Raw genomic sequence first — 16,970 nt, 5'->3', positions numbered from 1 at the left:
AAACGCAAACTATTTTAACAGGTAATGTGTTAGTTAATTTGTTTGTTAGTTATCCAGCACTTTACTTGGACATTGTGAAACAGTCCCTAAGTAATCATTTAGGAAATTTAATGCAAGCAAAACTTTCACTAAAACTAATAAACATGTTTTTTTTTAGATTTTTTAGGGCACAAACTATGGCGTCCTCACAGTTTACCAAATTACCACTTTCCATTCAATGGTTCAGGAACCCATTGGGGAGATAAATATACGTTAATTTTATTTAATATAGATAAAGTTTTTTGAAATAGTCAGGTAATGAGTCTTTTGATAATTTTAATATTTGAAAGGGAACTCTGCTGTGGTTTATAACAGCATAATGACATTATTTTGCAATAACTTCGATTGTGGAATTTTTAATGTAATCTATTTATAATATACTCTAAACTATTTGTATGGCTTTTAGCAATCTTCGTAAATTATTGTTTTAGTAATATGAAATATCGTAAATGCCCGTTAGATCGTTAAGTATTAATAAAGGCTATGCACCATTCCTATTAAATTAGTGCTAAGATTTTGTTGCTTTCGATTTTAGGTCCTTTTGTATTAGTCTGAATTGATAGGATGCGCGCACACTACAGTGTTAAGAAAATGTATTTTTTTGAATTTGTTATCGAATGAACTGCATTATTGTGCTTTTTGGGAACCTTGTTATTTGTACGTATTTACTCCTCGAATATTTTGGAACCTGTTGACTGTTTTTGTGTCCAATCTTTTAGCATGGTGATGTAGTTCGTTTCAAAACTTTTCTCTCCGAGAGACATTTCTTTTTTTTAGATTGATGTGACCAAAAATTTTAATAAACGTAACTATTTATAAATGTCTATTTTTGTTTTATTTTAATCCTTACTAAGTCATAATACGAAATTTGTTTTGACATAAAATTTTAATCAGTTTAAAAAAAAAATATCGTTTATAAGTTTAATTAGGGCAGGTACTGTGTGTAGAGCGGAGGTGGGGAGTACTTCGGCGGCTGCAAGTCTTTCGCCTTCACTTGCAGAGGACGTGCGTCTTGTTTCTCCGGCGGCTTCTTCCACCTGGAACACGAACCTCGGTATAAGCCTAATGTGTAGACCAGCCAACATTTTTGGTATTCGTACATTTCAGTGGCAACTTCGCCAAGACATTATGGTATACAATCGACAAGTCTAGAGGCATAACTCGTGGGCAACCTTCTGAGTTGGTACGGTTAGCACACCGTTGCCAAGTGAGTGTTTACTAAAAAATATAGCCTATATCTTGGATAGTCGGCGACACCACCATGTCCTAGTGAAGCAGACCTTACCAAGGCACCAGGCTGAGGTTGTAGGGTGGCTTGGGTCGCGCCAGTCGTTCCGCGCGCTCGCGGCGCAGTGCGTCCCCGTCGCGCCAGGCGGCGCAGCAGGCACGGAGAGTGAAGTAGTACACGAGCTCCACGCCAGATAACAACGAGAAGCCCAAGAAGAGACCCGCTATACCTCCGAACGATACTGAGAAACATCGCACCATACATCGATAGAATGAGCTTACGTGGAAATAAACTTAAATTGTAAAGTTGCTCACGAACTAATAAGCTCTCTTTTGTAACCTCAAAAGGGACGCACATTGAAGGTTTTTAGCCTTTGAACTTCATCATTGCCCATTCAAATGCATAAATAAACTTACCTAACAAGTCAACCCATCCGAAGAGAACCTCGCGTTTGTACCGGACCATTGGCCACGAAACAAACTCCGTCTCCAGAGCGTTAGATGCCACTGGACCTTTGCTTGAGCTTTAATTAAACACGAAATTATACGACAAACGTTTACTTGGCCTAGTTAACAAGCATATGTTGTACTGACTCGATTTCAGTGAGCTTCTCGACCTCGTAGACGGTGTGGGAGCACCCCAGCTCGCAGGCGCAGCGGCTCACGTCAGTGATGGCGGCCGCATGCCGTGCTATGCACTCAAGTTCCCGCACAGAGCATTGACGGTACCCCTCTGTGTTCAAATAATTATAAGTTATTTAAAGATGAAATTATCAAGTAAGATATATTTCAGTTTTTGAGTCGCCAAAATTGAATGTTAAACCGTATTCAAAACATTAATATCGTTTATAAGAGTCGTACTTGTTTTTGGATAGAAATGCGGCACGCATTTGCAGTATGAACGACTCCTTTGCATCCGGCATTGTCGCATACAGGCCGAGTATGTATATATAGGGGACGTTTCTAATTTGACTTCGTCAGCGAAGATACAACGTCTCTGTCGTATGGAAAGCTGTCGCGCATCTTCCGTGGTGTAAGTGTGTTTGACTGAGAACGAAACTTTCTCTACTCGATGATCCCAAGAGAGTTGTGCGCTTTGTTCCAATCCTGCCATTTCTTCAGTTGAGTGAATGTAGATCTAGAACCGTCAAGTTATTTTGACTGTAAAATTACAGTTTCATTCGACAAAAAAAAATACGAATCTGAACTACGGACACAATAAAAAAATTGGTAATCAAAAATACTACTAACACTAACTTTCACATGAAAACCACAATGCTACTTTTCGCATTATACTTACATCTATAACAGATGTGTTGCGGAATGAATTAAACATGAAGGACCATTTTGAATCCGTCTCGTGAATGTACGCTTCGGTAAACAGTTCGCTTTGCGCCTGGGATTGCCTAAAATTTATTCAAATCTATTAAAAATAAAGATTCAATGCATTAAGACGAGAAAGGAGACGACCAAGTGTACCTTATAGGGCTGGTAATTTTTTTCATTCACATATTTATTAAAATCACATAGTAACGAAAGGTTCTACTTTAGAGTCATAATAAACAATTCTATACATTACCAAGGCCAAGATTTCTCCGCGTGCCTTGAATTGTAAGCGTAACAAAATCCCATTTCTGTGAAGACGGGTACTAGAAAATCACAACATTCTTCCGAGTCTCCTTTCCATTCGCAATCGTAAAATGCAGCCTCACATCGTTGTACAATCTGTATTATTTTAAGAGGAAATACACAAGTTGGATGATTTTGTCTATGTGAATTCAGATAAATAGAAATATTGCTAAGAATGTCCTTGAATTATAAATTAGTCGAAAGATTAAGTTCAATAAGTACGATATAATTCAAAATCCCTGTAATTTAAAAACTCTACTTCATATTTATAAAAAATAAGGTAGTTTGAGTATGCATGTAGTGCTTCAATTAACGTAACATGTTTCTTGTAATACTAAGTGGTTTGTGTATTATTTTGAATCTACAAGATGCCAAGACAATTCTTGATTCTTTTTTATCTAAGGAGCTATAAGTAAAACTAACACTAAAGACAGCGTCCTTGGGATCCAATGCAGGTGCCGGGACATCACCCGCGGTGTGGCCCACTAGATCGTGCTGCGTGACGAACATTGAAGCGCTTTCTGCTATAGAGCGGAAGCTTAGTGTCGCCAGCCACTGCAGCATCTCAGTCGCGTTGGCAGGAGCGCCAGCCGGCCACGCTCTGTACATCAAAACTCACTTTGCAAAGAGGACAAGTGGCTATATTTGTGCATTGGGTCGACTTTGTTCGTTTTTTGGGTATAATACGGAAATTCATTCGTTCTGATAATAATTGCGTTGTGGGGACTATATTTGGCCATACTGGGTATCTTACATAGAGGATATTATGATGGTGAATTCACGTTGATAAGAAGAGAGGTAAGATAGCATATCATATGACATGAAATTTTCACAATATATTATTACGTACTTATCAATGTACTCCTGTAGTAATTCTTCATCCAGTGGATTCCTATCGCATATAGTAACTGCCGGGAATGGTACATCCCAATTGTGGAAGTCCGTATCCAAGCCTGCATCAGCAGATAAAAATAAATTATTTGTTTCTTTTTAAATGACAGTGTAACTTTATTAAAACAATTGTTTTAACTGGCCTGTAATTGTTGGATTTGTTTGAAACTTTTCCCACAGACTTACAATTATAATGCAAGTAGCCACGGCGCCGATTGCCGTGAAGCTAAACCACATGAATCTAAAAGAAACCATAAAAATGAATAATTTAAGAATGCAAAGGAACTAAACATTAACACAATCAAATTAGGTGACTTACAATAGAAGAAGTAGACCTGGTATTTTCTAAATAGAATGAAAAGACACATGAAAAAAAATTTACTCACTTCTCACAAAAGGGTCGCTCTTTTTCCGCGATATACCGCACGCCATGTAATGTAGAATTGTTGAAGAACTCAGTGGTCTGATGACGTAAGCTTGCAGCCAGCAATGATAGTACTCCGATGTCATCTTTTTTATTCTTGCTCTTTTTTTTCTTTCTCGCCTTTTGATAGCGAGGTGGTAACACACTTTGAGGATATACCTTCGTCATCGTTCTTCATGATCGACTAATACAAAACTATGGTTTATACAGGCTATTGTATCCACGCGATGTAAGATACAATCAGATTTATCGACCAGTGGTTGCGTGTTGCGCGCTAAATATATTATGACAACCATTGAAATCAAATGTAATTGTTTAATAAGCGACGGCCCATTATTTCAGGCTATACATTAATCGTGTATGAATGTAGGTCACTAAAATCCACGGCAGGGGAGAATATATGAATGTCATGTAAGACAATCACATGTTTCCATGTATTTCTCCAAGAATTTCAAACTTTTTTGTCCGACACAAAGGTGGGTGGTGCTTGTAATCAAACGGTTTAATCATATCAGACGTTTATTTTTTTAAATCATGTCTCATAGAGAAAGAGTTATAGAAATATCTTAAGTTCAAATAGTAAATCTATAACGCGTTCATTTCTTCTATTTTCTTTTTCGATGCAGTCGCTTCTTCGCCCGGGACGTCTGCATCTTGTGGTATTAATGCCTCTATGTTGATATCCAGGTCTTTGAGAGCTTCGTCTAGCATTTTCACTTTGCCTAAAATTTTCTCTGCCTGCAGGTTATATCCCGGCTCCAACATCTTCCCGGTTGGGTTGAGTTTGAATAAATATTCAGCCTACAAGTAATTAAAACTAGTTGTTGTCCTGAGAATTTTCTTACTCGCATAAAAAGACTTCTAAACATTAAGCATTAATAACATCAAGCTTCGAATAAATATAAATATATTCATAAACTTACAAGAAAATCAATGGGATCATTGGGTCGTAATTTGGCAACTTCGAGAAGTCCGGCAGTCAATGTGGGAAATATGTACTGCACGAGATAGTTACGCATCGGCTCGCCCGCAGCCGCCAACGCCATTTCTTCCTCTTCGCGCATTAATCCGTATAACTCCGACTATAAGTTTTAAATAAAAAGATAAATATTTAACTTCACACAAGTTATGGTGCACGATGAAAACAATATATACCCAGTATTCCATTTTCTCTTCGTTTTCTTCCTTAATTTTCTTCTCCAATTCTTGCAATGCTTTACGTTGTTTGGCTTCCATCAACTCTTTTGCCGCCTTTTCTTTCTTTTCTGCTCTCTCGATAACCTCTATATAGGGATAAAGGAATTGTGATATTAATAACTAACACAATGCGTAAATTTGTCTAAGTTTCTTTCTCATACTTTTCTCATTATAATTTGTTTCTGTTTTAATTTTGACATGTAAATAAATACTTATGTGTGCTATATGACCTACCCATTAATTTTGCATAACGACACGGACGTCCCAAGCGCAGCGACACCTCGGCATACGGTCCCTCCATAGAATAGTCATTGTGGTTGTTTACCGGCACCACCAGAGGATGAATATCTAGCTCATCGAAGAAGTTGAGAGGCGATATGTCCGGAGCATCTGCCGCTCTGAACTCACTGAGTAACTTCAGCACGGTTTCTTCGTCCACACGAAACTCGTCTTCAGGCTGACGCATTGCCTTCTCACAGATGAATTCATCCGTTGCTTCTAAAGACACCACTATGTCTAATACGAAAAAAATATCATTTTCTTTTTTACATTTAAAATAATCCATTAAGGTCTTAAAGAGTGTTAATAACACGATTCTCACCCGGTAACATTTTTTTGAGTACATTGGCATACAGATCCATGTCTTCCTCAAACATATCTCGATCTTCATCTTCGCTTTGTACCTCATCTTGTTCTTCGCCTCTTTCAAAAACTAATATAAATTATTATAATTAATTCGAACTCAGCACAACTAATAATTCCTAGATAAATCATTATATCAATTGTCAATGAATAAGCAAATATACTAAAGGTCGTCAAATTAACTATTTTTCACCAACTAAAGTTTAAAAACTTACGAGTAGCACTTTGAACCATAGGCAATCCATCAAACACCCATCCTTTGTTTTGTGCTTCGTGGCTTAAAAGTTTTTTTCTCAAGTACCTACGAAAAAATAAAACCGACTGAAAAAAACTATTTTGTGTCGGAAAATCTTTCGCAGTTGTGAACTTCTTTTGTCAAATTTCAGAAATATACCGAGCCATAAAAATCAAAATCAATATTTTATCGAACCCAATGATTTCATCATCAGTTGGAGTGCGACCGGAACGCAACAGGCCGAGAGTTACTCGAGCCGCTTCTCGTTCATTCTCATCATCCTCAGTTTCCTCATCATCCATTGCAGTGTCGCCCTCTTCCATTCCTGGCAGCTTTGAACCTTCGCCCTCTTTCCAGTGTTCCATTCGCAATTCCTTAAAAACGTTATCCTCGAAAATTTAGCTTCACAACATTCCACGCCATTATGAATTTTTGTATGAAAACTCGCTATAGGAATCAGTGACGTTGAATGTGTTAATAATGCCACAAAAGATACATGATGGCTCATGTATTCAGCTTTAGTACCCAACTGTCAAATCACATATTTAACTTTAAATTAATATATTTGAAATAACATACCAAGTCTTTTATCATATCGTTAACAATAGTGTCCGGAGAAACATATACCAATCCGTAATTCTCGCAAATTAACCTTGATAATGTACTTTTACCAATCATTATAGGGCCGTATATAACAATCTGTATGAATTATAAAACATCAAGTTGTATATAATTTATGTTAAATATATTAAGTTAATATAACAAGGGAAGAATAGAGTTTTTATTCTGATATTGCGTGTGACTTACCTTGAAAGATTTTAATTCTCGTTCTTTTTTAAACTGCTTTATAAGAAGGGGAACATTCTCAGCAAAGGTCATCTCTGAGACCCATTGCAAGCCCATAGTTTCAACGATGTAAGTCGGTTCCATATTCAAATTCAGATTAATCAGATCGTAAATTCTTTGCTATAATAATAATAATATTTATGTGTAATACTTCCAATATCGTAGTCGGATTACAAAAAATTATAAATAAGCTTTATGTAATTTTTATTAAAAAAAAAATATAGAAACTTGTTGGTATTCTTATATCACTCATCAAACTGTGCCTAATTTTTAATAAAAAATGTAAATTCGTGAGATGCTAAATAAGAATTAAAAAAAAATTATTATTTCATGTATCCTTACGTTTATTTCGGGAATCAAGAAAGCATCTTCCGGTGGTATGCATTTAAACATTCCTGAACCAACGATTCGTCCTAATGGCTTAATAATCTGTAAATATTTATCTTACTAATATTATAAATGCGAATGTTTGGATGGCTGGATGATTAGATGGATGTTTGTTTGAAGGTATCTCCAGAACGGCACAAAGGATCTGGCTGTAATTTGGCACAGATGTAGATCATAGTCTGGAAGAACATATAGGCTACTTATTACGTTTTCTTTTTAATTTCGAGCGGACGGAGTCGCGGGCGACAGCTAGTATACAATAAAAACATTTCCCAGCCATGAAAATTAACACCAACACGATAAAATTAGATTATTTGCTGTTACTAAACTATGCACTTACCTCTCTCTGTTTCGTTACATTTTGTTCTACAGCCAAAATGTATAGCTTCTTTGGAAAAGTCGTGACAAGATTATAAATTATCCTGAAGTGTAAAAAATATGATTTCATTATTTTGCAGACCACATACACACATACAACAACATACAACAACATACTTTTGATTTTTACTAACTCTGCCAAGTCATAAACATTAATAATCGGTATAACATTTCCTCCACGGCCTAGTATGGGTAAGAAGGGCTCACATTCCCAAGCCTTTTGAAACCAATAGTAAAGAGCGTCCTCACGTCCGCCGTAGGTCATACCAGATGCTACCACCAAAGCACTGAAATTTTTTTTTTAACAAATAATTCATATTCTTGTTTTTCTTCCGAACAATATATTACATTATTTTATTTATAATCCTTATAACTATCCAACTAATTTCTAGGCTTGTGTCAGGATATGAATTATGACAGTAGTCGAACTCCCGGATTCGAATCCTCGAACGTAATGCATGACCGTACCCATAATTAATAGGCTATTGACGCTTCGTCAATAGTCTAATTAGCGCTTATATTATATAATTATTTTAATAAAAGTGTCTAGACCAGATATTAAGTTCTCGCTCCGTATTTCAAATTTATGGAAAGATTGCCGTGAACCGAAATGGTAACCAGTATGTCGGAGTTTACAACTTTATGTAAAAACGTTAACAATAACCATTATTCGAAACATAATTTCTTAATAGTACCCGTTAGAACGTTTATAAGTTACCGTTAAAAAGTTAAGCAACACGTAATGACCAGTATTATAAACATCTGTGTAACATAATACTGTTTCATAACAAATTTTTATGTAGCATAAATCACATGGTATAAGCAACAGTTACTCGCAGTGTTGATCTGAACTAAATATGTAGTACTGGCAATATTATTCATCGAAGTAAATGACTATAACAGCAGTTGACACACAAAGTGGGTATGGGCGTTGGATCAACGAACTAGTTGAATCAACCGTTGATCACGCTTCAACGTTTCAACGGTTACCCGTTTTTCCTGCAGCCTTCGGGTCTTTGATTATTGAATGTATGATTAACTAGTTGACAAAAACAACCAGTTTTTCGATAATTGAAAAAAACAAATTAACCGTTAATTATAAAAAGTTAATATTACCATATACAATAGGTAAAGCCCCAAACCTCAGTGAGTGTACTTATGACACATAAGCTGCTTACCCAATTTTCGACTTGAATTTTCTAGCAATGCCGATGACCTCATTTTCAACGTTATAATGCTGTTTGTAGTTAGGATGCGCTTTCCTTTTACGAAAATCCGTTTCTACAAAGGGCATCTCTGGAGCATCCTAACAACTCGTTAACAAATAACAATTTAACATGAAAGTGTATAAAAGTCGCAGTAATGTAGGAATTTATATAAACAGATAAACAATATTAAAAAAAAAAAAGTAAATGAGTAATATTCATTGCGGTCGCAAAATCGTTCTAGGCTTAAGCCTAGAAAAAGCTTGAGCTTTTTCTATATTTACCTATGTCAAAGACAGAGAGAAACAAAGTTGTAGCAATTACTATTAATTCCTAAGATAATGATTTGTAAGTAGTTTAGTATTACCGGGTCCAATGGCTTTGTAAGGGCCCACGTCATTACTGTGGATAACAATATCAGATAACGCCTCTTGGAATCCAGGTTCGGTACGTCGTCGGCGTCGTTCACTACGCTTTGAGCTTGTTCTGCCTGTTGTTCCTTTTCAAGCAAGTCTTTTAAAACTACAATGTTTCAAATAAGTATGTATTCTAAGTAAATAAGTATATAAATCATAAGTTTATTTAAAAATCCTAATGTATGTATCGCTAGGCGTTTTTCTAAAGCGCCAGCCTAACTTGAATTTTTTTATAATATATAAAATTTGGCATTTCTTACGTTTAAGATAATCCGAAGCAAGTTTGACTTGTTGAGTATCGCTAGTTATATCTAAAATCACTGTCCCGCATGTGAGCATCTGAGGTAAGCAGTCGTTGACAGGTACGATTGCTGCTACATGGTCGATGGTTGCTATTTTAGGATCGATAACGGTACCTAGAAGAAAAATATATTTGATTATTATCACTATTGTTCTAGAAACGTATTTTATAGGAGCTCGTTGGTAAAGTCTACACTCGATATTAAGATCTAGAGCTCCGAATGGAAAGAGATGCATAGAAAGGAGATAGCGGCAACATATATATTGGACAATACAAAAGCAACTGTAACACTATCTTTGCTACATTACCTATGATTTCATAAGGATCCGCAATTGGCTTTGGAGAGATCAAAATCTCCGAGTGTTCTCCTATATCTGACACCGATGAGACTACCGTAGACTGCTCGGTTTTCTCTATTATTTTTGACACTTTCTTCAAAATTTGTTCGCCATGATACGAGTCTAGATTATTTATAAAATACCTTTTCGTAGAGAAAATATTTTCAAAAGTTGTTGATACATTTCTGATATTCGACATTTTTATGAAAATAAAGCTTTACAACCGCTTTGACTGCTTTTTACCTTGTTTCTTTCGATCGGAAGGCAAACAATCAAACAGATTGTATAGATATGACAAAAAGTGTCAAACTATTATTAACATTTTCGTTTTTCTGGGTTAGTCACTACGTCTATATACGATATCTATGGGTTTAGTTCATCTATTTACCTTGAAATATAACACCGAGGGGTAATCTTCACAGAGGAATACTTATACATCTATAAACCCTAGTGGTTATATTTCAGGTTTAATACATGGACTAACCCGCTTATCTGGGCCGGTAAGAGGCGCTGCTATCGCAGTTCTGTCCAAAAATTATGTCAAATCTACATAGCCATAAACATTACAATAAATGAAAAAAACATGACAAGAAAGCTACGGTACAACGTACAAGAAGGATTTTGTGACACTTTTTTGACAGTGAAAGAGGCACTAGTGAGCTATCTTAATTTAGTTTGACTTTTGTCCACCATGTCGGTTTATAAAGGCAAAAGTTTTAATTTATAATTTTACCTAAAAATCTTGATAACTTGAATTAGTCTTTATCGAACGTAAGATAATTTTAGTGTGCACAAAGATATATTTTAGTGTGCACTTACTTAAAAATATTATTTTATTTGGTAAAACAAATATCGCATTTAATAAAATACATGCGTAGAATAAAACATTTTAATAATAATAATTGTCGTGATTACATTCAATAATAGGCATTTTAATAAAATATAATAAAGATAAAACATCAATGCATAATTGTACCTATACATAATAAGTAAAGGTACCTACAAAAAATTTAGTTGTATCCACACATTAAATATCTATGTTTGTACTTGCACAAAATTTGTGACTAAAGAGCACTACTGTTAAATTTAACGTGTAGACACAACTATAGAATAATCTAAGTACATAAGCCAAAATACTTAAACGACAAAGACGTCAACTGGACGGTATTATGTAACAATTAAACAGGCTTTAAACTTATTGTCTAGGTCTATAATGAACCTATTTCATATATTATATATAGTACATAAATGTTGTTAAGTATATGCGCCTTAGTTCTTTTCGAGAAAACAATAAATTTGCCTTCTATCTTTGCATATGTCTAGAATAAGACCTCAGACTACGTTTGCTATAGGAAAGAGAGATCCATGAGGGAAATCAAGGACCAATCTTCTTCAGCACTTTAAGAGGAAATTATTTGAAGTACATAATTTTTCTGTATATAACATTTAGTAAATATATTTAAAATTGATTGTTCCCAAGCACCGTTATTTAAAACTAATTTAATTAAATCTAGTGGAATCATTTTTCATTACTTTCGTACTTCTTTCACATACAAATATAAAAACTATTAAAATACATAATGTAAAATGGAGATGTAAATATGGAAATTGTATGTTTCAGTTATGAGCAATAACATGAGACCTAGTAAATGACGTAACAGTGTACAAAAAATGTCATGTCATTTACGAATCTAAAAAACCCAAAAATTAAATATTTGCCACTTGCTTTAGTAATCTGAGTTCATACTGCATTTGGTGATGCATGATTGGATGGGTGGCACTTCGTGTTCAACGAGGGTCTCATGTGATTGTACTCGCGTAGTACCATGCATGAATGTTACTGAAATCTATCTTTAGATAAATTATAAAATAAAATTCCATATGTTTGTGTTGTTTTTTTTTAAATAGGTTTGAAAATTCAAATTATTCAGTCTCAATTTTTGAATAAAAAATATTTTATAAAAATACAATTCCAAATACATCATTCAAAAGTGGCATATGGCACGAACAAATCGTTTGATGTAATACTGTTCATTTCTTGTACTATATTCTAAATAATGTCATGTTAAAAGTATTATTCGATGTGGTAAAAGGATGGCTTATTACTTAATATAAATTTAATTTCAACATTTTTCATTTTTAAATTGAAATGCGTTACAAAACATTAAATCTCAACTCTTCGTATTTTTAATTAATAACATGCTTACCTAATTAAGTAGTTATAACATTTTGAATACTTAAAGGTTACATTTTTGTTGGAATGTAAAAGAATGCAAAATCATACTTTTCAAGTAAAATATCGTCACATTGTGAAATTAAGTAATGCAATGAGTATCTTTTGTATAATACTTATATGTTAAAATTAAGTACATTTTTAAGTCAAAATTGTAATACAAATAAGATAAAAAGTAATTTAAATAATTCTATATATATTTTATTGGAGGCATATTATACTGGAAAAAATATTTGTTAATATTCGAAAAATAATTTAAATTAAAATAATCATTTTGGCCAATAAATAAAATTGATGCAAAAATAACCAGGTAGGCTTTAATAGCCTCAAAGGCCAAATTGAATACACTCTTGTATAAATTTATAAAGCGCCAAATTATATATAGATACGTTTGCATCTGTAGCTCCATTCCATGGCCAAGAAGAGTTACTTTACGCAATACCAAATCACCAATGTTTTTTTATGGTCAATAACGTTGGTAATTTAATATTCCAAGCCCAATTCGTATGTAAACTTAAACTTATGGAAAGTATAATTCTTAACCTAAAAAGTGTAAAAAGTTCGACAGATATAAAGGCGAAAATAAGGTATTATCTCGCTTTAGGTTTCCTTCGAAACTTCAAAAGCGAAATAACATTTAGTTTATGAAAAAGGCACTTAGTTGCTGTGTGTATATCACTGACAACTGAAATTACTCAATAATTCCAGAGCACCTTTATAATTGAGAACTCGATTAAAATTGAATGCACCACACTGTTCTATAATATTACATCGGCATCTATAGTTATTTTTATCCTACACCCTTTAAGTACAAAATATGTATTAAAATATGCTTGAATGCATTCTTCCTACAATTGTGTAGTAATGACTGACTTACGATGAATTATTGTTATTTCTTTCTCTCCGATACCTGAGGGCGAACTCGGTTCGGAAGTCACGAGCCAAGGCGACAATGACGATATCGGTTGGGATTTGGGTACAACATCTTCTTTTCTATCTATGGGTTTAGGCGAAGCTATCTTGGTTTGGGCACGCGGAGGTTCGACTACGACAATAGAAACATACTGCGAATTATTTGCCAACGGCGAACTCGGCTCGTTTAGAATTTTCGGCGAAGGTGTAGACGGAATAGATAGATTTATGTTCGAAGACTCGTTAATTATTTTAATTTCATTCTCTCTAGCTTTAAGAATGTTGTTACACTTCAACTGTCCCGGAGGCAGATTCTTATTTGAAGATAAATAACATTTTGCTTGATTGTTCGGTATCTCCTTATCCGACAGTGAATCCAGTTGATCTTTCTTAGCTTCATTTTTGGAGTCATCATTATTCAATTTCTCTTTTACCAGGCTCATAAGAAGATCATTAAGTGGATTAAATTCAGCGGCGGGCGAACAATTACAAGGCGGTTTGTTTATAACGAGTTGAGTAAGATTGTTTTTCTTCTCGTCTGTATTACCTTTATCTATTTTGAATAAAACTTTATTGCTGATAGCGTCATCCTTAGATATCTTCACCTCTTCCACTGGTTCTTCATTCATAAGATTCTTTGTTGAAGGCTCTCCTATTTCAGTTGGCTTCGAATCAATATCAATAAGCGAAGATTTTTGTGACTTCGCGCTACTCTTTCTCGATAGAGTATCGAGTGCAGAGTCCGGCATGAGCGGGGTAGTATCTGTAGAAGTACTCGGCATCTCGGTGTTGACTTCAGACTGGGATGGAGTTTCAGGTTTTGTTGTTACGTTCTGTTTTTCGCGTTCCCTTAAAACATGACTCTGACGCCGAGCAAACCTTTGACTGGGGCGTCTCTCGAATTGAACGGTGCGGCGCGCTCGATTCTGTTGCGTAGTTTGATATTCTGTTTTGCCCGAGTATTGGAATCTCGATCCCATCCTGAAGAAGTTTTGCCTGGCAGATGGTCCTTTAACTGGGGCTCTTAAGCGGAAGAAAGTGTGGTGTTCCACAGCACATTTCCAGAGATGTTTACATGCTTTTTCATTATGTAGGCGGAAAACAAATGTATGTTCTTGTTCGCGACCTTGATCATCATCTTCAACGACTACCAGCGTCAATTTCTTTTTCTTGAAATCTAATTTGCTTATCTTGGGCCAAAAGAATAACCCAATTTTTTGAGGTCCTTCAAATACGAGTATACCGGTAGGTGTTAAACCCAAATGGTACTCACATCCATCTTTCCCCAAAACAATGTGCATGTCGACACCATACATTTCAAGCCACTTTGCTTTATTCAAGTAATTTACTTCAGCTTGAGCTGGAGTGAGGCCTTTGTATTTTTTATACTCTTCTAATATTTCTATTTCCATTTCCTCCGTTTGATTTGGCACAAATCTAAACTCTGAAACTGTAGCGGGCGTGTGTAAAGACTCATCGAAATCTCCTAATTCTGACTGCAGAGCCAAAGCAGCCAACTCTACTGCAGTGGAATGAGGACATTCTAATTTACTCTCCAAAATATCTTTTTTTAGTTGTAGGAAAAATTGATATCTCGTCAATTCTTCTCTTAAGTTATTAGGTTCAGATGAGTAAAATTTAACTTTTAATCTCAAAGTATAAGGGGGTCCGATTTTAACTTGTTTCTTTATAGTTTTAGTTGGATCCAACCAGTGTTTAACATTGTTTGTATCAGTAAATTGTAGTCCAAAATAATCTTTTTCAATCAAATCTAAAGAATAAAATACTTGTTCATAGAGATCTGCAGCACTCGCTTTCTTAGATAGATTAATGGATAAATCAGTTTCATCAAGTAACATTACCTTGCACTGTATCAAGTTTTTATTGCTCGAACTTTTCTGGGCCTGTTTGTTTCGATTCTGGCTGGATGAGCGCCCTCGTCGGCTGAGGAAGCGCAACATTTTGATAATGCTTGGTAAATCTATAACAAAAGAGACAAAAAACTACAGTAACAAAAAAACATCAGTTTATTTAATGAACCAATAAACAAAACAGACTGTACCCATATGGCACTCTGGGAAAGAGAACAAATTTAATGACACTTTACAAAATTTTGCAGTCTTTAATCTACCAGAGCTCATAATTCATTGGACATATATACCCATAAAAACAATATCCACAATAACACTGACTAATTTCTCCTTCTTTATGACTATAGGTTATGTAGATTTGATTTCCATCAACTACTTGATGCCTTAATGTAACAGACAATTCTAATATTTCAAATTTTTCCATTGTTATTGTTTTGTGAAAAACTATTGAATATACCAGATGTATAAATTATAAATCACAAATTACTGAGGCATTGTATCATTTCATCAATGAATAATAATGTCATGATAAGTTATGATTTAGTAATCAGAAAATTTTATTTTATTAAATTATTCAAACTTTCGTGAGACATTATCATTAAATTATATAGAAACGGCTAAAACACTCACGTATATATATCCGGTGCCGTCATCGACTACTTTCGAGCCCTTTGGGGGCCCTTCATCAGGGTGAGTGGGACTGGTATTATTTCGCGGACGCGGCCCGTCGCTTACTGAAATAATACCAGTCCCACTCACCCTGATGAAGGGCCCCTGTAGGGCTCGAAACTAGTCGGTGACGACACCGGATATATATATACGTGAGCGTTTTAGCCGTTTCTATATAATTTTATTTTATTTTATGTTTGTACACTTATGTTCTAGTTACTACTGTTCTTAAAAATCTTTTCTGGTCATATTTACTTTGTGGTACTAATTTTTTAAATATTTTTTTATCATTAAATAAATAGTATTAATATTAATATTTCTTGATTAATAGCATATAGTAAGTGTGTCTCCTATTCAGAAGCCTTGTATGTGGATGCAGTATCAACATAATGGATTAAGTTTGTTATAATAGGATTCCATCTGAACAATTTAAACAAACTAATTTGTTTGAATATAAAATTCTTTGAGTTATTTAAATTTTGTTGGAATAAATAATACATTAAATGTCAGTCATGTTACTCAGTTTTTATTTTGTTAAGAATTAATTCTAATTATGAATCAATATATCACCAAACAAAACAAATGACTGTTCATAAAAATTATTTATTGTATAAGAAGTAAAAAAAGTTGGTGGTCCATAACAATTTTCATGTTTGTACCACATATTAATTATATATCATAGCTTAAACATATAGTTGTGATTAACAAAAATAATTTAACATAAACAAATTACAACTGCAGTGACCCAGATAGTAACATAGTGCTCATAGGTTAACATAGTATTAAATTATTAGTATGTGTATGTAATATAACTATTGACATTATTGTGGGCGTATATCTTAGTTCCAAGTAAACGTGGATAAAGTGAAAGAACAACTGGATTTCAAGAGTGCGCTTCTTCTATAGACATCAATATATGTCTATTGCCTATTTAATTTTTAATGTATTGCATAGACATAAAGACTTACCAAATCGTCAATGATGTACAGAGCTTCCAGAATCATCAAAATAAAATGATAAAATTTCAATCCATTGAAAATAAACCTTGACAACACAACACAGAACAAATATTATAAAATGCAAAAGCACTACAGATTAAAACATAAAAGGGCTTTAACTTTTTGTTTATT

The 16,970-nt window shown here is 34.4% G+C and overlaps 3 protein-coding genes across 3 annotated transcripts; all 3 read right to left on the bottom strand.

Moving 5' to 3' along the window:
* Positions 1–960: 960 nt before the first annotated feature.
* Positions 961–4,378, bottom strand: LOC106714760 (sodium channel protein Nach). The gene is made up of 11 exons (XM_014507865.2): positions 4,173–4,378; positions 3,930–4,027; positions 3,746–3,848; positions 3,319–3,496; positions 2,846–2,991; positions 2,567–2,672; positions 2,128–2,404; positions 1,861–1,999; positions 1,684–1,790; positions 1,325–1,508; positions 961–1,076 (listed from the first exon to the last, which is right to left on the bottom strand). Exons 1-11 carry the CDS (start codon positions 4,376–4,378, stop codon positions 965–967), a joined length of 1,656 nt encoding a protein of 551 aa, XP_014363351.2. The 3' UTR covers positions 961–964.
* A 314-nt stretch (positions 4,379–4,692) lies between these two features.
* LOC106715006 (adenylate kinase 7) lies at positions 4,693–10,354 on the bottom strand. Its single transcript, XM_014508186.2, has 16 exons — positions 10,126–10,354; positions 9,777–9,932; positions 9,468–9,622; positions 9,074–9,201; positions 8,030–8,182; positions 7,858–7,939; positions 7,473–7,559; positions 7,092–7,250; positions 6,864–6,983; positions 6,480–6,658; positions 6,265–6,350; positions 6,009–6,119; positions 5,642–5,923; positions 5,366–5,493; positions 5,134–5,292; positions 4,693–5,011 (listed from the first exon to the last, which is right to left on the bottom strand). The coding sequence occupies exons 1-16, from the start codon at positions 10,352–10,354 to the stop codon at positions 4,796–4,798; spliced, it is 2,430 nt and encodes an 809-aa protein (XP_014363672.2). The 3' UTR covers positions 4,693–4,795.
* A 2,821-nt stretch (positions 10,355–13,175) lies between these two features.
* LOC106715007 (band 4.1-like protein 5) lies at positions 13,176–16,903 on the bottom strand. Its single transcript, XM_014508190.2, has 2 exons — positions 16,809–16,903; positions 13,176–15,281 (listed from the first exon to the last, which is right to left on the bottom strand). Exon 2 carries the CDS (start codon positions 15,259–15,261, stop codon positions 13,237–13,239), a length of 2,025 nt encoding a protein of 674 aa, XP_014363676.1. The 5' UTR covers positions 15,262–15,281; positions 16,809–16,903; the 3' UTR covers positions 13,176–13,236.
* Positions 16,904–16,970: the final 67 nt, after the last annotated feature.

This window comes from Papilio machaon, chromosome 6 (genome assembly GCF_912999745.1).
Source record: "Papilio machaon chromosome 6, ilPapMach1.1, whole genome shotgun sequence".
NCBI lineage: Eukaryota > Metazoa > Arthropoda > Insecta > Lepidoptera > Papilionidae > Papilio > Papilio machaon.
This window is presented reverse-complemented; position numbering and strand designations above follow the sequence as displayed.